General features: G+C 51.0%; 1 protein-coding gene across 3 annotated transcripts; it reads right to left on the reverse strand.

The window, feature by feature from the left end:
• Positions 1–1,085: 1,085 nt before the first annotated feature.
• Positions 1,086–19,300, reverse strand: CLDN19 (claudin 19). Of its 3 annotated transcripts, XM_084651424.1 has the most exons (6): positions 18,640–19,300; positions 9,422–9,586; positions 6,377–6,461; positions 5,103–5,255; positions 3,882–3,923; positions 1,086–1,434 (listed from the first exon to the last, which is right to left on the reverse strand). In XM_084651424.1, the coding sequence occupies exons 1-5, from the start codon at positions 18,860–18,862 to the stop codon at positions 3,902–3,904; spliced, it is 648 nt and encodes a 215-aa protein (XP_084507550.1). In that variant the 5' UTR covers positions 18,863–19,300; the 3' UTR covers positions 1,086–1,434; positions 3,882–3,901. The 3 variants fall into 3 exon arrangements, with proteins under 3 accessions (XP_084507550.1, XP_084507551.1, XP_084507549.1); XM_084651425.1 differs by lacking the exon at positions 3,882–3,923 and having other exon boundaries at positions 5,048–5,255; positions 18,640–19,299; XM_084651423.1 differs by lacking the exon at positions 3,882–3,923 and having other exon boundaries at positions 1,090–1,434; positions 18,640–19,298.
• Between the last annotated feature and the right edge of the window lie 7,416 nt (positions 19,301–26,716).

Raw genomic sequence — 26,716 nt, forward strand, 5'->3', positions numbered from 1 at the left:
ACAGCTGACCATGTCTTTAGAGACTGTACCATTCAGCTCTGTGTTTCACAGGGCCTTGTAGAAGTCTTCCACTCTCACTGGCAGCATAGTCAGGAGAGCAAAAAGATGAGACTTTGTTCTTCTGGACAGTCGTGTGGTTAAGTAAATGAGACAGTTCTCAGCTGTGGTAGCCCATGAGCTCTGCCAGTAGGGTTATTGTGCAGATCCTCAGATCCTACTACCTTGTCTGTAAAATGTGGGGAATGATCCCCTAGTCCTTGCTCAGTAATAGGGGCTGTGAGCAATTAACACCAACCCTTTGGACAGGTGAGACTTGTGGTGGGCCCCAGACAGCCTGGGTGCCATGCTGCGATACAGTGTTATTTCAGCTCCATGCCAGGCTGCAGCGATATCTGCAGCACATGTCCAGGTGTGTTTATTTTCTCTCTCATTTTGTGATTTCCCCTCCATTTCTGTTAAATAGCTAATAAAATATCGAGGACCTGAATTGGCTTTCTGAGCGACAAGCTACATCATCTAGGCATGGGCCTCCCATTGACTTTCAGTGAGGCTCAGGGCTTGTCTACATGGTCAGTTAGCAAGTGCCAAGCTGGGGTGTGAATCTACAGTCACTAGCCTGCCGCATACTGTTGGCTTGCAGCCTGCTACCGTGCATTAAAGTGTGCACCAACTCACTCTCATTTCAAAGTGGAGTAGATCGAACCCTTAGGCTTCCAGTGGGTGAGTCACTTTTGAAAATGGGACTTAGGCCTAGCAACGCCTAAATACCATTAAAAATCTCAACCTTCCCGCCTTGGAGAGAGATTGGACTCTGACCTTGGGAGACCCAGGAGCAGGGAACTAATTGGGAAGAACATATAGGTTGCAATCTTTTTCCTTAAATCACACCACAGGAGGATTTGCAAATCACCTGAGAGGTACAGAGTCTGGTTACAAGAACTTTCTGGGGGTTTGCATAAAAGGAGCTGTAGATTTTAAAGAGTAAAAGAGAGGCAAGCATTTAGAAAGATGGCAAAGACCAAAAATATTTTATTAACCTTTGAGTTGTGATTTTTAGTATAAACAATCAAAAGACATTTGAAATTCAAACCTGTATAATTCCCCTTAAGTATATTTTGGACCATAGAAAAGTTAATACAATTTTCAATTAAAAGAATAAAAACATTCTTATACACAGTGCTGTACTCTTTGTATAAAAAGATCTTTCAGAAAATGTGTCACAGGTTTCTTTTAAAATCCTTGCTATAGTAGTGTCACTTAAATTTTTTGGACTTTTTTTGAAGGAAACACAATAAGCTGGGTTCAGACAAACAACCACTGCTCTCCCCTGATGGGTGAAGACAGACTATAAACACTGCTCTCCCCTGATGGGTGAAGACAGACTATAAACACTGCTCTCCCCTGATGGGTGAAGAAGACATTTTTACATTGGGTCTGAAATTCAAAAGAGAGAGAGAGCTGTTAGTGCTGAGTTATGCAGAAAAAACAGCAAATAGGGCAGAAAGACCATACACTGCTCCCTTCCCTACTGATCTTCAATGCACCCATCCACCCAGGTTTCAGCAAAACACCTGATAGTTTGACAAAATTCCACTTGAAAAATTAGTTTGAATTTGGCATAGATTTTAAAAAAACAAACCGCTCCTGTGGACTAAAAACTGGCTGCAAACCAAGGAGAATGAGAATTTAATGATATAAGGGGCTGTGTCTAGAGGCTATGAGGACTGATGTTATAACCAGTCACTTTAAATAGCTGCATATCATGATCTGGAGAACGGTGTTAAACGCTAATTTGATTTGCAGATGCTAGTAAACTGGGAGGTCTGAACCATGTAAACAGAAATAACCCCCAGGGACCTACAGAGATTAGCAATGTGGGCAGGAAGTAACAATAGAGAACACCACTTCGAGAAATGCAAAGTAGGCATCTGGGGGGTAAATAAATCAAAATATTCCATGGGAGCCATTGGCTTCCCTAACACAGGGAGGCACTGTCCATCTTTAATATAGGGCCAGATTTTTAAAGGTATTTAGACTTAAAGATGTAGGTACCTTAGAGACTAACAAATTTATTTGAGCATAAGGGATGAAGTGAGCTGTAGCTCACGAAAGCTTATGCTCAAATAAATTGGTTAGTCTCTAAGGTGCCACAAGTACTCCTGTTCTTTTTGTGGATACAGACTAACATGGCTGCTACTCTGAAAGACGTAGGTAGACACTAGTCATCTAACTCCCATTGATTTCAATGGCACTATTCCCGAGGGCATGTTCTACCCAGTGCAACTAAGGGGTCCAGAACTGGGCCCTATGTCAATATCTCACAAGCTGTTTCTCAGAGAAATGAACGTACTGAGATGCCTTAACAGAATTCTTGTCTGTCTATTTAACAGAGCAACTTTTGTATTTTTCAGGTGACCTGCCCTCAAAGACCAAGTGTTACTTTTCCAGAGTATTAGAGGCACTTTAAAAAAAATATTGTTATGCTGTTTCTGAAGTGAGTGAGAATCAGTAGAGAATTGACACTGGTATGTGACCGATTTAAAAGTTATCAATATCTTTCTAACGAGGCAGAAAACTGTAAAACTCAATTTTTTGAGGCCTGGCATAAAAGTATGAGTGTTTCCAGGGGCTAAGTACATTACTGTTTTAACTATTAAGTGTATTAACACCACTGACAGTCATTGAAAGAGTCTGTCTAACCCTAACCATTTATCTACTTTAGGACATTTTCATTATTACTCTCTTGTTAGACAACATGTTACAGCTAAAATAGGGGGTGTCACATATGCAGAGACTGTAGTATACAGTAGTATAAGAGGCTACATGTAAATCTAGGGTTGCAGAAAAGATAGGCTAGGCTATTGTATTTGCAAAACAGTACTTGATGTGGTTAATGACTATATCAACGTATATGCACAAGGGGGCAGAGTTAAGGTTGCACAGGCAATTGGCACTTCTTCACTTAAGTGCTTAACTGTGCAACCTTAGTGACATTCTCCTAACATGGGTCCATCTCCAGGACTTAAAAGTTCCAATTCCAAAACACCTGTAAGAAACTTGTGTTTGTTCTATAATCCTGACCTGTTTGGCTGGATGCTCTCTGAATGCTGACATTCTTCTCTGAAACTACCAGAATCCAGCTGGCTTGACCAAGGGCTGCCAGCTGCTGAGAACCCTTATTCTATATTCCTTCTGATGCTCCTGGTGTAATCTGGGTGTGCTGGGATGCTGGGAGAAGGGGCACTGCCTGAAGATCTACAGGGAGCTTTGGGGCGTTTTGCAGGAGAAGGGGCCTGCTCAGCTGAGCTCCTCACCCGCACTGGAGCAGAGGCCCTGCCGCTGTATCAGAATTCAGATCCAGTCGTCTGACACCTTTTCCATTTGTGGCTCCAAAGCCAGTTAGCAGCAAATGAAACATTTCAAAGCCTGCAGAAGACTTTACAGCCACTTCGATTTTCAGGTTCCTAAGCTCTGTTGTCTAGCTATGCTCCCATGGAGTTTAGGAGCTTCTTAAGCTTCAAGAACTCACCCTCCTCCGGAGCTAGTTTTGCCAGGCCCTTGGTTTCGGGAACTGGTTTGGAGCAGTCACTGGACTAAGATGTTTAGGGTCAGATTTCAGAAGCATTCCAGTGTTCTCCTTTGGAGGCATAGGATCCTCCATTGTTTGTGGAGGAGTTGCTGAGTACAAACCCCTTTTAAAAGTCTGACCTGGACCATGTAGCTAAGTTGGCTACATCCTTCCTAGGATATGTACTTAGCAAAAAGAAAAACCAATGTATTGCACATGCTCAAAACCCAGTTTTCAAATGCTCAGAACTTAGCCAAATCAAAACCCTTCCCCCCCAAACAAGGCCAGATACTCCTGCTCTCTGAGGACTCACCCCATGCCAACTTTCAGTTGTCAAACCTCAGCCAGTTCAGCTCTAAGATAAAAAAAAAGTTTGTCTATAATTGACAGTGGATTTCTTCTAACTCTCTGGGTGCTCAGCCTTGCAAAAAACTTGTTTTGGGTATAAACCAAAGCTGCAGAATTTCAATCTGACAGGCGAAAGCTTTAGAAACACAGGGTGCCTGTCAACAGGATGTATAAAGGTGCAACCTTAGTTTAGTACACATGGCTACTACACCTCTAATGTCAGTAATAAATCAGTGGTAGACTCTCTCCTGGAGTACTGTGTTCAGGTTCAGCCAGGCCATCTGAAGGATAGAGTAGAAAAAGGCTACAGAAGAGCAACAAAACCTTCAGAGGCCTGGAAGGATTAGGAGCTAAAAAAGAGGTGACATGATAAAAGTACCTCGAATGAATAATGGCCCAGAGAACATCTGCCAGACCCTCCTATTTCCCCCCTCGGAAACACAAGAACCAGGGGAGACCCAAGGAAATTAAATACAACAAAATTTAGACTAAGAAGAAAGACTTGTTTTTACACAACACAAAACTCAGTGGGACTCAATGCCATAAGATATCATGGAGATTGAAAATGTATTAGGATTTTTTTTTAAAACAGACATTTATATAGAGAATAGCTGCGTTTACATGAGTTACGATAAAAGTGTATATGGGATGAATCAACCCGCGTCTGCCAGGAATTAGGAAAACACTTCCCCAGTGATGAGTGATGGGTTTTGGCCATTCCTCTGAAGCATCTGGGACTGGCCTCTGTCACAAACAGGACACTGGCCTAGATGAGCCCCAAGTCTGCGCCAGCCTGGTCATTCCTATGTTTCAGTGTTCTAGCTGTTTGGCCGGCCAACATGGCAGAGGCCAAGCAATGCTGGACCGGTGATAAACCTGGCCGTGAGGCCAGCGTAGACGGAGCTAGTAGGGAAGAACCTGACGATGGCTGAAGCAAGAGCTATGTCGAGAAGAACATTTTAGATGCTTCTGCTATAAGTGGAGCTGCCCCCCAGGCTATTAGGGGCGCCCCCGAGAAGTGTGTGTGGTTTGGGAAGGCCCGCCCAAGGCTGCCTGAGCAGCACTGAAGAAGGATCTAGTGTCTGTTGCACTGACGAAGTGGCCGGGAACACCGCGGTCTCTAGCACATGCCTGAGAAGGAAGGGAACCGTTGGGCGGCGGGTGGGAAGGTGGGGGTCAGACGTACTCCCTAGCTGTTGAAGGCTGTGACTGCCTATAGTACTGCTGTCCTCTCCTCTCCTCAGGGGGGGTGGGGCAGGAGCAGCACAGGAAGGAGCCTCCCAGCATGGTCAGGCTGGCAGCTGCCCAGCCAACAAACAAGGCGGAACCAAATTCGTACCTAGTGTGAGAGAGAAAAGAGATGGTGGAAACAAGGGAGAAGGTGGAGGGACTGGTGCTCCACCCCTCTGCCGGGGGCTGGGTGGGAAAGGGACCCCATGCCCATTCACCGACACATCACCCAGATGCCCCACATGGGCACATATGTAGAATGTGGCCCTCTGTCTCTTCTGGGAGAAAGAGGCTGATGGAGCACTGGGCATTACAGAGAGGAAGACAGGCCAGATCTGTTCCAGAGCCAGCGCCCGGACAGAATGCATTGGCTCGCTGATGGACTGATTTCATAATGTCTGGAGGTAGGGGAGGGAACCGGGCTTATTCAGCCTTTTCACACGACACACATCCCAAGCACGCTGAGGGGGAGGGGAGGAGACCCGCCTGGCCCCCACAGTGTGGCTCCCCAGGCAGAAGTGGTGTTGGCAGCACAGGCGGTGGCCTGGATGGCAAACGCGGAAATTCACAGCTGACATTCAATCAGGGGGGGCTGCGAACCCCAGTGAGGACAGAGAGGGAGACGCTGCGGAGAACAGCAACAAAGGGTCCCACGTGGGGAAACACAGGTAACCCCTCCAGGGAAATAACAGCTGAAACATGGATACAGTGAGGTGACAGGAAAAGGACCATTTGTGCTTCCTAGGTCCAAGGGAGAATCAGGGCAGGAGGTTGCTGCTGGTAGAACAGGGGCTTGTTTGACAGAGTGACTGAGTCTCCTGGAGAATGTATGGTGGCATATGGGAAGGGGGCTGGCACTGCTGGGGGCATGAACAGAGGGACAGAGGCTTGGGGCAGGGGGCTGGCACTGCTGTGGGCACGAACAGAGGGGCAATAGCACCAGAGGAGAGCATAGGGTCGTGTGAGCCATGGGCTATGGCTAGCTCTGGCAGGAAAGGACAGGACAATGCAGGGAATAACACTGTGTGTACTGTTTCTTTCAATTTCTATCATGAGGCTAGGGAGGAGTGTGGCTGAGACAAATGGGCACCAGATGGCACCATGGGCAGGGGCACCAGGCTCTGAATACGATGTCCGTGGCTGGGTACCTTTGTCACAATGCCACTAATGAGCTAAAACACAAGGAAAATGGCTTCCCCCTAAACAGCCCATTTGTTTAAAGGCACTTACCGGGCATTAACTGGAGTGTTGGGGTTGAAGAATTCATAGGTCACCTGTGTTGCATACCACGAAACAGCTGTTAAGGTGCACAGACCTGGGAATATACAACAAGAACCAAAGAATCAGCTTCCGGAGGCCTTTTGGGGATGTTTTCCCACCATAGACTTTACAATTGAATACAGTCCTTCGCTTTTAAAAGCTATTTGAGCCCTTTAATATTCTATTCTTCATATTCTCTGTGGCTACGAAGTTCCATTGAAGTCCAATGGGACTCTCAGGGCTCGTCTACGGACAACCATGACCCAAAATGACGACACTGGTTTCATTCACACCTTTTGTTATTTTGGTGAACGTTGGTACACAGACCCACCATTACACATGTAATATGAGGTAGGAAGGGACTTTCCAATAAAGGGCTAAAACTGTCACCAGGTTGCTTAGAAACAAGGAAGCAGATTCTAAGAGGCAGCTAGCCAGATAGGAGTAATAGGTAGTTAATGTGACAGGACTAAAATATGCTTTCAGTTTACATATGTGAATAAGAACATGAGAACGGTCACACTGGGTCAGACCAAACCCCAGTATCCTGTCTTCCAACAGTGGCCAATGCCAGGTGCCCCAGGGGAATGAACAGAACAGATAATCATCGAGTGATCCATCCCCTGTCGCTCATTCCCAGCTTCTGGCAAACAGAGGCTAAGGACACCATCCCTGGCCATTCTGGCTAATAGCCATTGATGGGACTATCCTCCATGAATTTATCTAGTTCTTCTTTGAACTGAAGTCAGCTGAGTTACTCCATGTGGAACTGGGACCAGAATTTGGGCCACCATTTTTAAGAGACAAGATCTCTTTGAAGCAGGAACAAATATAAGGTGCAAAACTGTCAAACTACTTCTCTTTCCTGTTGCAAAATGGCCCTAAACAAAGAGGATCCCAGACCAGAAGAAGGTGGTTTGACCCCCCTGTTCTTAGAGACAGCTTTATAACCTTGGGAAAGAAGTGAATCTTTTCCGGACTGGATTCAGAGCAGTACTGAGCACAGATTTGGACTCTACAGGCATGGCAGAATATTCGTTTTAAGAACACCTGGACCTTTGCTGAAATTTTTAATGGGGAATCAACACTTAGAAGGGATGTTTCTAGTGGGTTCCCATCGGGACCCGTTTTTGGCCCAATGCTATTCATTATCTTTATCAATGATCTGGAAGAAAAATGAGGTTTTCAGATGACACAAAGATTGGTGGGTTGGTAAATAATGACACGGATGGGTCAGTGATACAGACCAATCAGATCGCTTGGTAAACTGGGTGCAGTTAAATAACACCATTTATTACAGCCAAAGGCAAAAATCACACCTCAAGGAAACAAGAATGTTGGTCAGACTTCTGTGGTTGGGGAACTGTGTCCTGGAAAGCACAGACTCAAAGTGGGTCATGGTGGGTAACTGGAGCTAAAAGGGCTAACATGATCCTTGGATATATAAACAAGAGAACATAAAGCATCAGTAGGAGGAGTTAATACCACTGTATAGGGCAGGAAAGAGACCAATAATGGGCGCTGTCCAGTTCTGGTATCCTGTTGTGATAACTGGACCTACACATTTACCCTAATTGTGGGTTCAACTGTAAGAGGTGAGTGTAGGTTCGTCAAATGTCACCATAACCTGTAACAACAAATGTTGATGGGGAGAAGTAGAGGAAGTTATTTTCAATAAAGAATCTTACAAACAGGTGCAAGAAAACCAGACAGAGACTGAATTAGTCCAAACAAAAAGGCCTCCACATATAACCCATGTGTTGAGATCATGCCTGGTAGACAAGAAAATCTGGGTCTGAAAATTAATGACTCAAAATAGGTGTGTCAGAAACCAGACCTAATTGGTGGATGAAATAATGAGTGGATAGGCTATTCTGCCCACCATTCCCATTTACAAAGACTCTGGGGGGAGTGGGAAAGAGCAGATGGCGCTACTAAAGCAAGCTTCACCATCATGGCTGCCACCCCATCATCTGCTGGGACCTCCGGCCTAATCCTGAAAGATGTCCTGACCTGACTGGGTCAGAGAAAGGGACCCAGACAACACTGCTTGTCTACCGGCTCCAACTGAATCCCAAACACCACCTGGGATGGAATGGGATCAGACTTTAACAACAACCCAACACTGGTCCTGCAGCAGCATCCAGCCTGGTCTCGGGTATCATTTCTTATTACACTAGTGTCTAGGGGACCTAGGCATGGATGGTTCTATTATTCTAGGTGCTGTACAAACACATGACAAAGAGGTGGCCCTGCCTCAAAGAGCTTTCAATCCAAGTTACACATTCGTAGCCAGGGGCCTCATCTGTACATAAATCGGGGATGGAATTAACTTTACAAATTCCTCACCTTGCACTGAACACTTTCAATAAACAAGCAGGATCACTGGCAGCAGAAGATGCTATTTTCCTGAGGGAGAACCCATGTCAAAGCCAAAAGAACCAAGATGAAACATCCCAGCATTGGCTGGCATCAGCCCATTTCAATGCTGGGCCTCTCCCCTTAGCTGAGAGGCAGGTCTAAAGCACCTGTGCTAAACTGTTATAGCTAAATGGGCCTTCAGCTGAGCCTGCCCGCCTTGGAGAAGCCAGCCGGCTCCATTAGACACAAGTGCCACTTATCTAAACCCCACCCCCTCATCTTACAGTTTTCCACATCTCCCAGAGTAAAAATGAGAGACCCCCTTTTAGAACCACTGAGTAGGTGGATAGGCAGATTTCAGATCCCTGAGGCCATTCTGCTAGACCCACCTATGCCCAGACGTTGTATCTACAGGCATAGCATCTACTAGAAATAGAGGAGAATGTTTATTAACCCCCTGCCTGTGATCACACTCTCTCCTGCAAGGGGAATAACTCACATGGACTTTGAGGCTACCTGCCCATTCAGAAGCTGTGACATGTCATCAGATCTCCTGCCCCACGCTAGTGCTAACCAATATCACAGCAGACAAGTTCAGACTATCATCAAATGGCAGGAGTTTGTGGGTACAGGGGGCTCTGGACTTTGTCTTACCTGCTATGAGGAAGAGAATGCCACCGGCCACAGCAATCCGGCTTTTGATAACAGGGTTCTCGTCCCCCACTTTGGTACATTTCATTCCCACCACACTGACAATGACCCCCACAAAGCCCAGGAGGATAGAAACCACCATGAGCGCCCGGGAGGTCTGGAGGTGAACTGCAAAGCAAGAAAAGTGCAAGTCACTGGTGCTGCAGAGCAGATTAACCATGCAAAGAACCAGAGCCAGAGAAGAGAGGGGGCATCACTGGTCAACAAGACCAGCACCCCGGGGAAGAACAGTGCCTCCCAAGTCCCTGCACTGATGAGTGCAACTATTCGCATCCCTAAGTAGCAGTTCTGAGGTGCCCAGCAGCCCTTCCCCGTGGCCATATTGTCTTGTGGTGTCTAAAGAGCCATTCCCCCAGGTTTGCTGCTCTGTGGCACTGAGGAGCCATTCTGCACAGTGGTAACGTCGTGGCCAATCCTGGAGCTGTTCTCCACCAATCAGGTCACGTCACAAGCACCAGGATCCTCTTCCTTACCAGCCACGCTGCTCTCTGGAGTCCAGAATCCAACCCCGACTCATCAAGCTCCCAGCCCCAGGTGGGGGCTTTGGAGGCTGTGTATATTGGGGGGGATTTAGCCTCAGGCATTGTAACCAGATGCAGTTCCCCCTCCTCTCTTCTCCAAGGGTCACTTCAGGAGTGGAGCACAGCCCTGCAGAGAGGCCCCATCCTGTGATGAGCTGCCAAAATCTTAACAACCGGTTCCCTATAAAAAGTTCTGATGTAAGGGCTGTGCCCCAGTATGTATTTTTGTACCAACAGGGTTACCATACGTCCGTATTTTCCCGTATTTTAAAATTTAAAAATTCCTCCTGGATGGCGATTTAAGAACCAGAAAGCCTGACCTGTCCAGGAAAATACAGGTGTATGTTAACCCTGCCTAAAGTTCTTCAAAAAGATGGGCCTGAGCTAGAAATGAGCTCTGTTTCACAGGTGTGAGGCCCCACCACGCCTTGGGGGTGTGCTAGGGGGACCAGATGTCCGGATTTTATAGGGACAGTCCCGATTTTAGGGTCTTTTTCTTATATAGGCCTCTATTACCCCCCACCCCCATCCTGATTTTTCACACTTGCTGTCTGGTCACTGTGCACATATGTGGGTCCCAGCTGCTCCCTGCCCCCCTCATTGAAGCAGATGTGCAGGGTTACTGCCCTGGGAACTGCAGGGCACCAGTGGACATGGGGCCAGCTGCAGACAGGGGCGTGGGGCAGGGCTAGCTGGAGGCAGGGGGTGTGGGGCTGGCTGCGGGCAGGGCAGGGGGTTCGGAGCTGACTGGAGCCAGGAGGGTGCAGGGGTAGCTGGAGGCAAGGGGGTGTGGGGCTGACTGGAGGTAGGGGCTGGCTGCAGGCAAGGCAGGGGGTTGCGGGCCTGGCTGCAGACAGGGCAGGGGGTGCGTGCGGCAGGGGTTGGCTGCAGGCAAGGCAGGGGGTACGGCAGGGGCTGGCTGCAGGCAGGGCAGGGGGTGCTGGGCTGGTGTGGACAAGGGGTGCGGGGCTGGCTGGAGACAGGGCACGGGGTGTGTGCTGCAGGCATTGACTGGATACAGGGCAGGGGGGGTGTGGGGCTGGTGTGGGCAGGGCAGGGGTGTGTGTCAGGGGTTGGCTGGATACAGGTCAGGGGGTGCGGCAGGGGCTGGCTGCGGGCAGGGGCTGCGGGGGTGGCTGGAGATAGGGCAGGGGGTGCGGGCAGGGAGTGCAGGGGTGGCTGGAGTCAGGGCAGGGGGTGGCTGGAGACAGGGGCTGGCTGTGGGGAGGGGGTTCAGGGGTGGCTGGAGACAGGGCAGGGGGTGGCTGGAGATAGGGCAGGGGGTGCGGGCAGGGGGTGCAGGGGTGGCTGGAGACAGGGCAGGGGGTGGCTGGAGACAGGGGGTGGCTGCGGGCTGGGCAGGGGTGCAGCAGGGACTGGCTGCAGGCAGTGGGTGCGGGGGTGGCTGGAGGCAGGGCAGGGGGTGTGGGGAGGGGGTTCAGGGGTGGCTGGAGACAGGGCAGGGGGTGTTGCAGGGCCTGGCTGCAGGGAGGGGGTTCAGGGGTGGCTGGAGACAGGGCAGGGGGTGTTGCAGGGCCTGGCTGCAGGGAGGGGGTTCAGGGGTGGCTGGAGACAGGGCAGGGGGTGCGGCAGGGACTGGCTGCAGGCAGTGGGTGCAGGGGTGGCTGGAGGCAGGGCAGGGGGTGCGGCAGGGGCTGGCTGCGGGCAGGGGGGTGGGTGCTGGTGGGCAGAGCGGCTCGGAGCAGCCTGAGTAGCAGGACGCAGCCCCGGCCCAGCAGAGCAGCCGGGGACCCACCCGGCAGCAGCGGGAGCCCCAGGGCCAGGGGTCGGGGGAGCAGCAGCACCAGGGCTCGTGCCCAGGGCCAGGCCGCAGCCCACGCGGCTCCCGCAGTGCAGCGCCCCCGGTGGCCGGAGGAGGAATCACATCACTTGATACTCTTGGGGTATCTGGCAGAGCCCCCATGCGGGAGGAGAAAGAAGACTTTCCAAATGTATTATCCCTTATTCCCTTTCAATCTCCCCCTTTCCGTTTCTTATGCAGCCCATTAATTACACTGCCCATTACATGCAGGGGGAGGATCAGTGTGGCCATTAGCTACTTCTGTCCGAGGAGCAGCTGCTAGTCTGGAGTGTTAAATGGTTACTAGAAACTTGCAGTTATCAAACACACACACATCAGCATAGGGGCTGGATTGGGACACCCACTTCTCAGTAACTTCAATGTCAGTTATGTGTCTGAACTCCCCTAAACAGCTTTGAAAATCTCGCCTTAGAAAGGCAGAATTAAGCCTTAGGCTGCAGCCATCTTGGAATAAAAAAGCCCCTGAACTTGTGCAGTGAGACCCTACCCTGGCCATCTTCCAGCCCTGCTCTGTCATCCTTATTCACAAGGGCTTTGAGGGTGTGGAGTTGTAGACAAGGCTGTTCTCGGCCAGTGCCATAGGAATGCACTGAGATTGTGTTCCCCAGACATAAGGGGGAGAGATAGCTCAGTGGTTTGAGCATTGGCCTGCTAAACCCAGGGTTGAGAGTTCAATCTTTGAGGAGGCCATTTAGGGATCTGGGGGAAAAAATGGGGATTGGTCCTGCTTTGATCAGGGGGTTGGACTAGATGATCTCCTGAGGTCCCTTCCAACCCTGATATTCTATGATGGCTCTGGGTTTGTCCCACAAGCTCGTTGCTTAGACTTGATTGTTTTTAACACCTAAAAGCTGGGCTAGAGTTTCAAACCTGCCTGAGTCAGACGGAGAGAAGGGGCCAGGAGGCCATCATGAGCCGCGAATGTGTCATAAAACAGGTGATAAACACCAGCGCAGATTGGTGGGGAAGGAACTGCATGAATTGACCGGCTCCAAGTACTTTCTATGCGCTTGTGAGCTCAGAAAAGATGGACACAAGAAATGTCTTAAAACAAAGTGAAATGCCTAAGTTTGGGGCATGGACCATGGACATTCCGTGAGACAGAAACAGAGACTTCGTCAGGGGCCACCATCTTCAACTGTGGATTCCTGGGAAACGCTCAGAAACACCCCGGTCACCACCCCACGAGCATAGGCGTGCGCACGGGGTGTGCCGGGTGTGCCCAGGCACACCCTAATGCAGGGCAGAGCTCTGGGGGGCCGGGGCTGCATGCTTCCATGGGGCAGCGTGTCTGGCTCTGCGCTGAGCCAAACGCTTCTAGAAGCCTCATGATTGGGGGGCCATGGTGTTGGACAAGGGCCAGGGGCAGTCAGGGGACAGGGAGCAGGGTGGGTTGGATACATAGGAGGTGAGCTGGGCCGTGGTGCCCATGCTTCATGGTTCGGCAGTGTGGGGTGGGGCAGCTCCCCCCTCCCCGGCATCCCTCCGCACACTGCCTCCATCCCCCCTCCCAGAGCTGACCCGGTTCCCAGAGTGGTGGGGGGGCAATGCCAGAGCTGCCTGACTGCGCCTCCCCAGCAGGGAGAGGGAGGGAGCTGCAGGCAGAGAAAGCAGCAGGAGTCTGTCACTGTCAGACACAGATGGGGGGCGGGGCGGCATTGTGGGGGCAAACAGATGGAGCCAGGGGCAGGAGAAAGTAACAGTGATGGGCACCCCGGGGCTGGCATAAAATACACAGTACAGAGAGGGCTTCCTGGGGAGGGGGGGTATACCAACACTCCCTTCCCCCACAGACCAGACCCAGGCTGCAGCTGGCTCTGTCCATCACTCCCCCCACCCCACAGAGACCCACACAACCCTCTGCCCTCCTGGAAGATCCCCACCAGCCCCTGTGCCCCCATCACCCCTCTCCAGAGAGCCCCCCCTTTGTGCCTCCAGAGACAGCTCCCCTCCCCCCTGCTCCCCAGCTCCCTACAATCTCCCCCTTTGCCTTCCCCGTCCCGCCCCCAGCTCATTGGCCAGGAGGCTCCCAGGCTGTTGGCCAGCGCAGCCAATGGGAGCTGCACCTGAGGCAGGGGGCCTGCTTCCAGATGGTGCCTCCAGAGCACAGGGAGGGGGAGCCACAGGTGAGCAAACCCCGGTCACCGTCATCACAGGCCCAGCAATTCTCTGGGTATTTAATTTCACTGAGGCAAGTAATTTAATCTACCCTTCCTTTCCAGACAGTTTGTGTCTTTTCTTGTAAGAAAACTTACATTTTCTTTGCAAACAAGTCCAGATATAGTTTTTCACTTGAGAAGTATATTTTCTGGTTGTTCATAAGCTCATTTATTTTGTTAACTCAGTTTCATAGGGAATTTTAAAAGTCACTTGAATTGTAACTCTTTTTTTCCCATTGGTCCAAAAACACATGGAAGATGTGCAGATTTTTATTTCTGTGGGTCAAACCGTGTAGAAATGTAAATGTCAGAGCTAGAAAAGCTCTGCAAGGGTATGGGTCCCTCAGGAAACTGTCCTCAAGTCATTCATTCTTCTGGGCACTCCATTCTATTGTTCCCTCTTACATTGAGAGAGATCAGTGTCTCCACCCACAGGTTTCAGAGTAGCAGCCGTGTTAGTCTGTATTCGCAAAAAGAAAAGGAGGACTTGTGGCACCTTAGAGACTAACCAATTTATTTGAGCATAAGCTTTCGTGAGCTACAGCTCACTTCATCAGAGTAGCTCACGAAAGCTTATGCTCAAATAAATTGGTTAGTCTCTAAGGGGCCACAAGTACTCCTTTTCTTCTTTCCACCCACAGGAAGACTGGGCCAACCCTGCAGCCACTCTGCCTCTACCCTTGTTCTCCGTCTGCTCCCTCTACCAGCCCCTTTGGTCTCCCTGGGATTCCCCCTACCATTACTCCCTCTGGGGCTTCTTTCTCTGGAGCTTCTCCTGAAGTAAAGTTGTCATTACAGGTTCTTATCTCTGTAATGTATTTAATTTTGATGTATTTATTAAGTGTTAATTAATGCACTTTGCACTTCAGCCCTCTGTATAAATTAATCCTCTTCTTTCCATATGTTTTGCCCATAGGGTTTTTGGCAGCCCTAGGTCAGCCAGCAACAGCACTTGCGCCTTTGCAATGGGGTGAAGGAAGGGGACCATGAGATCCCTATTGATGTGCTTTGCAAGAAGTGTTATCCTTACTCAGGGTTTAAATGTGTTTAAATGATATAAGTGCCTTGTAGAATCCCAAAGCAAGCTCATTCTCATTTCTCTTATAATAATCTCACCTACAGTATACACACGTGTTTCATTCATTCTGAGTTGATTTTATTGTTAATTGTTATTGTTATTATTAATGATTATTAACTAGGTTACTGGGTTTTTTCAGTGAGGAAAATCGTGTGCTAAATGTTCGCCTTTAAAAAGCCCCCCTGGGTGCACACGCCCCTGCGCAGGAGCAAGACCATCGGGCGGCTGAACCAGCTCAGTCCGCAGCGGGAACGTCTCCCGTCGGCTGCTCATTTCCTGTTTGGTTGCCAGCCCATTTTATCTTGGCAGGGAGGGGAAAGGAGCCTGTGATGCGATGCAAACCAAAGAACGCAGCCCGCAGCTGGGAGCCCAAGACTCCCCCCTGCCACATTTGAAATGCGAAGGTTGCTGGCCCCGCCTGACCGCTGCACATGGGGCATGTAGGGTGGGGACACGGCGAAGTCCCGCTCGCTTCTGCACCGAGCCGAGAAATTACCCTCCTGGAGCTCGCTTCACTTTGGAGGGTGCCCGGGTGCAGGGAGCTACTCCCAGGCAGTCTCGGAAGGAGGCGCTGCTCCCACTCGCCAGAGCTCAGCGGTGGGTTTGTTAACATCGGCCCGTCCCGGGCCAGCGAAAACCAAGGCGCGCAGCCTCCTATTCCGCAGCCCGAAAACCAGGTTGGAAAATCCCTCCCCGGGGCAAAAATAAGCGATCAGGAGAACCCTGCTCAGAGGGGAGGAACCAGCATTTTCTCTTCTTTGAGCTCCCACTTGATGCAGTGACCCCCGTGTTCAGCGGCGCAATGAACCGCTGACAAGGGGATTGTGAACCGCGAGCTAAGGGAAAGCGCTGCTCGGCTCTGACTGCGGTTACCTCCCCCTGGCTGAGCATTCACACGGCTCCCATAAAGTACAACCCCTCCCCCGCACCCCCCCCCCCCTTGGGGCCTGTTTTCATTCATTTGCCTCCTGGTCTCGCGTCGTACCAGGCGGTGGAGGCTGCGTCTCACAACCGCTGTACCAACAAAAGAAGGAGACCCCAGGAAAGGGATGTGAGTTACCAGGATACATTGTGTAAAGAGTTGTCACTTTGGATGGGCTATCACCAGCAGGAGAGTGAATCTGTGTGGGGGGGTGGAGGGTGAGAAAACCTGGATTTGTGCTGGAAATGGCCCACCTGATGATCACTTTAGATAAGCTATTACCAGCTGGACAGTGGGGTGGGAGGAGGTATTTTTTCATATTCTCTGTGTATATATAAAGTCTGCTACAGTTTCCACGGCATGCATCCGATGAAGTGAGCTGTAGCTCACGAAAGCTCATGCTCAAATAAATTGGTTAGTCTCTAAGGTGCCACAAGTACTCCTTTTCTTTTTGCGAATACAGACTAACACGGCTGTTACTCTGAAACAGGATACGAACGGAATCTGCGACTCACTCCTCTCCTGCAAACTAAACTAATCTCATTTCCCAGCTGGCTTCAAATCTCCAGCAGCTACTAGCAGGGGCAGGCGGGATTTGCTGGGTATTTTTAAGCCCAGGCTTGTGTTAGGGACACAGGGACAAATAGTTTCAACTCTTCTCGTTTAAACAAATAGCTCGTTTCCATTTTACACATGGCATCTGGCTGGCTCCTGGGAAGGGCTCAGAGCTTTCTCCCAGGGTGCGGCTGCTGTAGCCCAAACTCACTCTTCGAACACTTCTCCGGGTGTAGCCGATTCCCTCCGGGACGTCTGTTTGCAGAAGAGCCCGGGGGTCAGACACAGCCTCTGTCTGCTACAAAAGAGAAAGGCCAGCGGGGGAGAAAGTGCCGCGAACTGCTGAGAACGGAGAGGGAATCCCCAGGCTCCTCGCCCACAGCAGCCCCTTTCTGGGCGCACCATGGGGGCTTTCAGCACAGACACAGCCCGGCTGCAAAGGAAGGCCGAGCAGAGGAGACAAGGAGAGTTTAGTGTAAAGGAGGAGATAGGACGGACTATAACGGGCTGCGAAGGACGTTCCAGTTCACAAGGACTCACTAGTGACATTACAAAGGCAGGGGAGTTTTGAATGAACCAAACGGTGCTTTGACAAGAGTAAGGGTAACTGTGGGTCACTGTTTGCAGTGCTGTAACCCGTAATTAACGACCGCTGGACCACTGGCAACTCACCCCTTTCCTTGCAGGCCCGCGGCTTGGCTACACTGAATGCTCCTGCGGCTCGCAGGGCTGCAGCTGTGCCCAGTGTGTGACTCCCTACACCGCCAGTAGGTGGTCTCCCGTCAGATGATCCACCCCTCCCAGATGCGGCGGTAGTGAGGTGGACAGAAGAATTCTTCCTTCGATCTAGCTCTGTCTATGCCAGGGTTAGGCCGGCATAGCCACATCGCTCTGGGTGTGGCTTTACACAGACATGCCGATGTCAATTCCCAGGGGAGACCGGCCCCAGGGCGCTGGGGACGAAGCACAAAACCCAGCCTGTGCCAGAGGCCAGAGGCAAAGGGACTGGGTCAGGCGCTTTCTGAACTAGAACAAAGTCCCGAGGAGGACGAGGGAGGAGAGCTTTTCACTCTTGTGCTCCAGGGGCTGATCTGGGCACCAGCTACATTCAGTGTGTCCCAAGATTTTTTTCGGGGCCCTCGGAGTGCAGATGAAAGGGAAGATTTGGCATTTGAGCTCAGCCAGGCACGTCTGACAAGGGGAAAGGGTTGGTCGAGTCTCTGCTCCTGGCTGTGCCACAGACTCCACCTGTAACCTTGAACAAGTCCCACAGGCCCAGATGCTCAAAGGTGTTTAGGCCCCTAACTCCCACCAGGGGACTTTGGGAATCTGGGCCTCAGTTTCCCATCTGTACTCTGGAGATAACAGCCCTGCCCTGCCCCCCGGGGTGTTGTGAGGACAAACACATTAGTAGAGGGGCGGTGCCGGGGCACTGCAGAGATGGGGGCAATAAAAACACACGTCAATCCACCCCCACGCCCTACACTGCCGGGGGACCCGCCCCCTCGGCTTCCTCCAGCCGCTTCAGCACGCTCCCGGTCAGGCTCCCTGAACCCGGGCTTCCCCCCCGGAATGACAACTCCTTGCTCGGGGGCTGCTCTCCGCGGCATGGAGCGCACCGCAGGGACCCGGCACCCAGCGCCAGTCCTACCCTGGCAGGAACGGCCGGGGCCTGCCGCAGCCACGGGCCAAGCAGACAAGCTCCCGCCGCCCCAGGCTGGCAGGTCCGTAAAGGCCCCCAGCCGCACTCCCACCTGCCCCCCAACTGCAAAGCCCCGAGGCGGCGCCTTCCGCGGGGTCTGAGCGGCGCTGGCCCGGCCCACGGGCAGAGCTTAGCCCTCAGCTGCCCCGCTCCGCGCCGGCAGGGCCGTATAACGCGCCCGGTCCTGTTCGCTCCGGGGCTCCGCCGGCCCCCGGCCCGCTCCAGCTCGCTGCCCCCAGAAGCCGGAACGGGAGCGACCGGACACGGAGCTTGGGCTGCACCTGCACAGATCGCCCCGCTCCCCTGGGCCCCCTTGACCCTTCTCCCCGGAGCGCCCTGGGGCCCCGGCTCCCCCCGGCTCCCGCCCGCCCCGCGCCCCTTGTCCGGCCCGGCGGGACTCACCGTCCAGCGAGAGCAGCGAGTCGTGCAGCTTGCATTGGACCTGGCCCGTGCTCTGCGAGGCACAGCTCATCCACAGCCCCTCGTACAGCCCCACGGCCGTGATGATCGCGTCCCCCGCGTACGAGCTCTGCTTCCACTGCGGCAGCGCCGCGCTGCAGATGGTGCCGACCCAGCCGCCCAGCGCCAGGAAATAGCCCAGCAGCTGCAAGCCCGCGTTGGCCATGGCGGCTCCCTCGGGCACTGGGCGCTGGAGCCCAGGGGCAGGCGGCTCCGCGCTCGCTGCCCAGCCCGGCCCTGCGCTCGGCCCCCGACCGCCCTGAGGGGGGCGGGCAGCAGCGCGGCTGTGCCGGGGGCCGCCCCCGCAGGGCAGGAGCCGGCCGGCGCTGCCCGCCCCGCCGCCAACGGGTGGCTGGGGCCCGGCCCTGGGGGCGCTCGGCGGCTCTGCAGCCGGGGTGGGACCTGCCGGGCCACTCCAGGCCGGGGCACGGGGCGGGGGCGCTGGGTCCTTCCCGGCTTGTGAAAGGGGGAAACGGAACAGGAATGTGGATGCCGGAGCCACCCGACCCCGCCCTGAGCCGGGGCTGCTGGGGGAACCCTTGGGGAAGGGGCTGTGAGCGGGCCCCTGAGCAGCGCTCCCGCGGGCTGCCGGTGCTCCGGGGGCTGGTGCTGCCGGAGCAGCGGTTCCCTTCCCCACCACAGCCAGGTGTGGGGGGAGGAGGGAAGGAGCCCTCCTCTCTCTAAGCCTTCCCTTGCTGCACGGGTCAGGGCCGCTTTTCGCTGACACGCCAGGGTTGACCGGGGTCCCCCTGAAGGAAAAGCAGGAGCCGCTGCAGTGCGCGGTTAAGACACGGGCTAGCTAGGCTACCAAGGTCCGGTGATGGGAGGTCAGCTTACAGCCGTGGGAGTGTGTATGCCACTTGGGTCGGTGCATGCCCACTGCTTGGGTGCTTCCATTAGCACTGCCTGAACTACTAGCAGGGATAAAGTGAGCTGAGGCTCAGGAAGGCTTATGCTCAAATAAATCTGTTAGTCTCTAAGGGGCCACAAGTCCTCCTTTTCTTTCTGGGAATACAGACTGACACGACTGCTACTCTGAAACCTGTCACTAGTAGGGGTATGTCTACACAGCAAGGAGAGCCCTGCTGCTGGGCTGTTTCTTTGCTGTGTAGGCTTCCAGGCTCGGACTGCAGAGAACCATAGAAGATTAGGGCTGGAAGAGATCTCAGGAGGTATCTAGTCCAACCCCCTGCTCAAAGCAGGACCAACACCAACGAAATCAGCCCCAGCTCTGGGAACCTTCCATCCCATAGGGCCCTAGAGCCCAGCTGGAAGTCTACACAGCAATGAAACAGCCCCACAGCCCAAGTCAGCTGGAAAGGGCTAGCAGACGATTGAATGTGCTTTTGGTAGACTGAAGGTATGCTGGTGTTCTCCCTTTTGTTCTGTGTGGACTGGTAGGGGTAAGCAGTGCCACATGGTATGTTGGCAGGTTGGGGTGTATGGACAAGTGGGGAGTTCTCCAAGGACTGGAAAGGTTGTTGAGGCCAGGGTCTTTGGACATGTAGGTCAACAATGTTCTGCAACATTTAAGTCTGTTGGCTGAGCAAATCCAGCTGCTAGCGGTGTCCTGACAGTGACCAGGCCCATATGCCACGAGCCTGTTGACTGCAATGGTGCCAGCCGAATTCATCACAGAGTGGTGTGGGACAGTCTCGTATCATGGTGGAAGAAACCAGGTTGTCTTCCCTAGAAATCTTCAGGAGCGGATTGCACACTATCTCCATTAAAGTTTCAAGGGGATAAAAGGGACATCTTTCTTCAGATAAACACAGTGTTCTGCATGGTCCCCCTTGACTAGCCCCAAAAACCAAAGAAATGACAAGTGGTTGACAACTCTACCTCTGTTTGGTCTCTCTCTGCTTGAGCACAGGACACTGCTCTGGGTGGATGTGTAAGCAGACTGCCATTCTACTCTTAGAATTTGTTCCTAACATTTTATTGTGTGACATTATAGCAGTAAAGCAACCAAAACTCAATACCTTGTTCTCTAAACTAGCGGATGAGAGCAGCCCCATTTTTAAGTGGGGAGGGAGAGCAGGAGGAGGGGAAGAGTGAGGGAGAGAGAGAAATGAGGTTTCAGGGAAATGAAAAGCAAAAAACCCACTATAAGGAATAATGAATGTGCACACTTACCTGAGCTCCCTTGTCTTTCATCAGTGGGCCCATCCTCACCCTCCTGCTGGGACTGACCTGACTCTGGCAGCTGTCCTCATCCTCCTCCTCACTGTTTATGGCAGGGGGTCTCTGCCTTGGGTTTCTCCAAAGTGTTCACACTCATCTGCTGGTTCACACTCATTTGCGGTGCATCATAAAAGCAGCAGGTCTAAGCACCAGCACCAGTGAGTGGGGACTGGGAATCAGCTCCCTGACACCACCAGCCTTTCAGACACTCAAGCACTCTCCTCTGGTCTATGCCAGCCCTGTCTCCACCTTGCAGGTTAACAACAGGTGCACCCCTGTCCTCGAGTCCCTTTGAATCATTCCCCTGTGATATTCAGCCCCTGACACTGGCTACTCACAGAAATCCCACATCCTCTGCCCCCAAGAGAGCAGTGTACTCCAGTTTACCAGTTTCATCTGAAATCACCACTCCTGTGAACTACACAGCACATGTAAGCACTTATACTAAAACAAAAGTAGGGTGTTACCTAGAAACAACATTCCACACAAAGATGGACGACAAGCCGTCAAGAACAGTATCTCCGATAATGTCACGGCAAACCTGGTGGCTGAACTTTGTGACTTTGTCCTCACCCATAACTATTTCACATTTGGGGACAATGTATCCCTTCAGATCAGCGGCACTGCTATGGGTACCCACATGGCCCCACAGTATGCCAACATTTTTATGGCTGACTTAGAACAACGCTTCCTCAGCTCTTGTCCCCTAATGATCCTCCTCTACTTGCGCTGCATTGATAACATCTTCATCATCTGTACCCATGGAAAAGAAGCCCTTGAGGAATTCCACCATGATTTCAACAATTTCCATCCCACCATCAACCTCAGCCTGGACCAGTCCACACAAGAGATCCACTTCCTGGACACTACGGTGCTAATAAGCGATGGTCACATAAACACCAACCTATACCGGAAACCTACTGACCGCTATTTCTACCTACATGCCTCCAGCTTTCATCCAGACCACACCACACGATCCATCATCTACAGCCAAGCTCTGCGATACAACCGCATTTGCTCCAACCCCTCAGACAGAGCCAAACACCTACAAGATCTCTATGAAGCATTCTTACAACTACAATACCCACCTGCTGAAGTGAAGAAACAGATTGGCAGAGCCAGAAGAGTTCCCAGAAGTCACCTACCACAGGACAGGCCCAACAAAGAAAATAACAGAACGCCACTAGCCATCACCTTCAGCCCCCAACTGAAGCAAGGATCTACAACCTATCCTGAAGGATGACCCATCACTCTCACAGATCTTGGGAGACAGGCCAGTCCTTGCTTACAGACAGTCCCCCAACCTGAAGCAAATACTCACCAGCAACCACACACCACACAACAGAACCACTAACCCAGGAACCTATCCTTGCAACGAAGCCCGTTGCCAACTGTGTCCACATATCTATTCAGGGGACACCATCATAGGGCCTAATCACATCAGCCACACTATCAGAGGCTCGTTCACCTGCACATCTACCAATGTCATATATACCATCATGTGCCAGCAATGCCCCTCTGCCATGTACATTGTGGCCAAGCCGGACAGTCTTTACATAAAAGAATAAATGGACACAAATCAGACGTCAAGAATTATAACATTCAAAAACCAGTTGGAGAACACTTTAATCTCTTTGGTCACTCAATTACAGACCTAAAAGTTGCAATTCTTCAACAAAAAAACTTCAAAAACAGACTCCAAGGAGAAACAGCTGAATTGGAATTAATTTGCAAACGGGATACAATTAACTTAGACTTGAATAGAGACTGGGAGTGGATGGGTCATTACACAAAGTAAAACTATTTCCCCATGTTTATTTCCCACCCCCACCTCCCACTGTTCCTCAGACGTTCTTGTCAACTGCTGGAAATGGCCCACCTTGATTATCACTACAAAAGGTTCCCCCCTACCCCCACCCCCCACTCTGCTGCTGGTAATAGCTCACCTTAAGTGATCACTCTCCTTACAGTGTGTATGGTAACACCCATTGTTTCATGTTCTCTATGTATATAAATCTCCCCACTGTATTTTCCACTGAATGCATCTGATTAAATGAGCTGTAGCTCACGAAAACTTATGCTCAAATAAATTTGTTAGTCTCTAAGGTGCCACAAGTATTCCTTTTCTTTTTGCGAATACAGACTAACACGGCTGCTACTCTGAAAAAAGAAACAAGAGAGTGGTGGAAGCAAACGGTTACAATATAAAACAATAAAACACAAACCTGATTCTATACCTATTAATAGTTACCTTTCTTATCTAATAAAGTTCACTCTGTTGCAGAGGTGGCTGGCTTCACAAGAACCAGGATCCAGTTTTTCATGAAAACATTCCCCCTTCCCAAGGTGTCTCCTCAGTGAAAAGATATAGAGGGCCTTTCCCCCCCGCTGTATTACACTGGAACTGTCTCTGGTCTCTATTTATAGACAGGGTGATCCCCTGTATGTTCTAATGTTTCTTTTTTTTTTAAACCTCAATTCTGGCAATTGTTCCAGTTGTCTCTGATGGCTTTCCATTGATAATCTTAGAATGGAGCAAGGCTAGCCAATTGAACCTTGCATTGCATCACTGGCTAACCAGGGTTGGGTGACAACTCCCTCCTTCCTGAATGGGCTATCACAAAAACATACTATCCTGGGAACTAACTTTTACTCTAAGTCCATAAAGCAGACTTGCAGTATAATTTCATTATTTCTGAAATATTACCTGTACATGCATCTCACACTGATTATGAATCTTGACAAGTTACAAGCTTTCAGTAGTTACCTTACAAGTTACTTTATATGGATAAATATTCTTCAAAACATGTGTTTGGTGTCAATGAGTTTGTGAGAGTTGGGGTCTGAAAAGAAGAGGGGACCCTTTGCCAAGGAACCTCTGTGTAATAGTGACCCCTGGGCAGTGGAGTTCAAAACTGTGACCAAAGTGGTCACTGTTGAAGGAACCAGGGCATTCTGGGACAGCTGCTAGAAGACTGTTAGAGTTGACACAACTAATGCAGTGTCTACACTCACATTTCATCAACCTAAATAGGTAATAATAATAAGTCAATCATGTCTCTGTGCTGTATGGGTATGTCTTCACTACCCACCAGATTGGCAGACAGTGATTGCGGATGATACTAAACTGGGAGGAGTGGTAGATACGCTGGAGGGGCGGGATAGGATACAGAAGGACCTAGACAAATTGGAGGATTGGGCCAAAAGAAATCTGATGAGGTTCAATAAGGATAAGTGCAGGGTCCTGCACTTAGGACGGAAGAACCCAATGCACAGCTACAGACTAGGGACCGAATGGCTAAACAGCAGTTCTGCGGAAAAGGACCTAGGGGTGACAGTGGACGAGAAGCTGGATATGAGTCAGCAGTGTGCCCTTGTTGCCAAGAAGGCCAATGGCATTTTGGGATGTATAAGTAGGGGCATAGCGAGCAGATCGAGGGACGTGATCATTCCCCTCTATTCGACATTGGTGAGGCCTCATCTGGAGTACTGTGTCCAGTTTTGGGCCCCACACTTCAAGAAGGATGTGGATAAATTGGAGAGAGTCCAGCGAAGGGCAACAAAAATGATTAGGGGTCTGGAACACATGAGTTATGAGGAGAGGCTGAGGGAGCTGGGATTGTTTAGCCTGCAGAAGAGAAGAATGAGGGGGGATTTGATAGCTGCTTTCAACTACCTGAAAGGGGGTTCCAAAGAGGATGGCTCTAGACTGTTCTCAATGGTAGCAGATGACAGAACGAGGAGTAATGGTCTCAAGTTGCAGTGGGGGAGGTTTAGATTGGATATTAGGAAAAACTTTTTCACTAAGAGGGTGGTGAAACACTGGAATGCGTTACCTAGGGAGGTGGTAGAATCTCCTTCCTTAGAGGTTTTTAAGGTCAGGCTTGACAAAGCCCTGGCTGGGATGATTTAACTGGGAATTGGTCCTGCTTCGAGCAGGGGGTTGGACTAGATGACCTTCTGGGGTCCCTTCCAACCCTGATATTCTATGATTCTATGATTCTATGATCGATCCAGTGAGGATCGATTTATCGTGTCTAGTCTAGACATGATAAATCGACCCCCGAGCACTCTCTGTCAGCACCTGTACTCCAATGCTGCGAAAGGCGCAGGCAGAGTCGACTTACCGTGGTGAAGACGCCACAGTAAGTTGATCTAAGTACGTTGACTTCAGCTACGTTATTTTCTTGGCTGAAGTTGCATAACTTAGTCCTGGTCTACACTATGAGTTTAGGTCGAATTTAGCAGCATTAGATCGATTTAACTCTGCACCCGTCCACATGACGAAGCCATTTACTTCAACTTAAAGGGCTCTTAAAATCGATTTCTATACTCCTCCCCCGGTGAAGGGATTAGCACTGAAATCGACCTTGCTGGGTCGAATTTGGGGTAGTGTGGTCTCAATTCGACGGTATTGGCCTCTGGAAGCGATCCCAGAGTGCTCCATTGTGACCGCTCTGGACAGCGCTCTCAACTCAGATGCACTGGCCAGGTAGACAGGAAAAGACCCGTGAACTTTTGAATCTCATTTCCTGTTTGGCCAGCATGGCAAGCTGCAGGTGAGTGCAGATCTCATCAGCAGAGGTGACCATGATGGAGTCCCAGAATCGCAAAAGAGCTCCAGCATGGACTGAACAGGAGGTATGGATCTGATCGCTGTATGGGGAGACAAATCCATGCTATCAGAACTCTGTTCCAAAAGATGAAATGCCCAAACATTTCCAAGGGCATGAAGGACAGAGGCTATAACAGGAACCCGCAGCAGTGCCGCGTGAAATTTAAGGAGCTCAGGCAAGCCTACCGAAAAACCAGAGAGGCAAACGGCTGCTCGGGGTCAGAGCCCCAGACATGCCACTTCTATGATGAGCTGCATGCCATTCTAGGGGGTGCAGTCACCACTACCCCACCCCTGTGCTTTGACTCCATCAATGGATTATCATGCAACAGGGATGCGCATTTTGGGGATGAGGAAGATGATGAGGAAGAGGAGGTTGAAGCTAGCGCACAGCAAGGAAGTGGAGAAACTGTTTTCCCTGAGAGCCAGGAACTATTTCTCACCCTGGACCTAGTACCCCCTGAATCCACCCAAGGTAGGCTCCGGAACCCACCAGGTTGAGAAGGGACCTCTGGTGAGTGTACCTTTGTAAATATAATACATGGTTTAAAAGCAAGCGTGTTTAACGATTAATTTGCGGCCAGTACAGCTACTGGAAAAGGGAATGGAGCAGAAATCCTCCAGGGACATCTCCATAAAGCTCTCCTGGATGTACTCCCAAAGCCTTTGCAAAAGGTTTCTGGGGAGGGCAGCCTTATTCCATCCTCCATGGTAGCACACTTTACCACGCCAGGCCAGTAGCACGTAGTCGGGAATCATTGCAGAACAAAGCATGGCAGCGTATGGTTCCAATGTTTGCTGGCATTCATTATCTCTCTGTGTTATCCTCAGGAGAGTGATATCATTCATGGTCACCTCATTGAAATAGGGTAGTTTTATTAAGGGGACATTCAGAGGTGGCCATTCCTGCTGGGCTGTGTGCCTGTGGCTGCACAGAAATCTTTCCCACTGTTAGCCACGCGGTGGGGAGAGGGGTGAAGCGATCATCCCAGAGAATTGGGGGTGTGTGTATCGGGGTTTAGTTGGGTTTGTGCTGCACGTTAACTCAAAAACCACAGCCCCTCCTTTTAAACTGCCAACCCATTTTAAATGGCCAACCCAACGGCTGCTTGGTATGGGAAATGAGGGCGCTGCTGTTTGAAACCATTCCCACATGTTATGAAGGTTAAAGAAGCCAAATGACTGTGGCTTACCATGGCTGCCTGCAAGCCAAATTTTGTT

This window comes from Lepidochelys olivacea, assembly GCF_965140295.1.
Source record: "Lepidochelys olivacea isolate rLepOli2 genome assembly, chromosome: 18".
Taxonomy (NCBI): Eukaryota; Metazoa; Chordata; order Testudines; family Cheloniidae; genus Lepidochelys; species Lepidochelys olivacea.

What these genes read in the sequence shown, in the direction of transcription:
- CLDN19 (XM_084651423.1), bottom strand. Translation starts at nt 18,862, where the DNA reads ATGGCCAACGCGGGCTTGCAGCTGCTGGGCTATTTCCTGGCGCTGGGC. An exon ending in AACACTCCAGTTAATGCCCG is followed by an intron (nt 5,256 to 6,376) that starts GTAAGTGCCTTT and finishes CTCTCACACTAG; the next exon opens with GTACGAATTTGGTTCCGCCT. An exon ending in CAGCCTTCAACAGCTAGGGA is followed by an intron (nt 1,435 to 5,102) that starts GTACGTCTGACC and finishes TTTGAATTTCAG; the next exon opens with ACCCAATGTAAAAATGTCTT.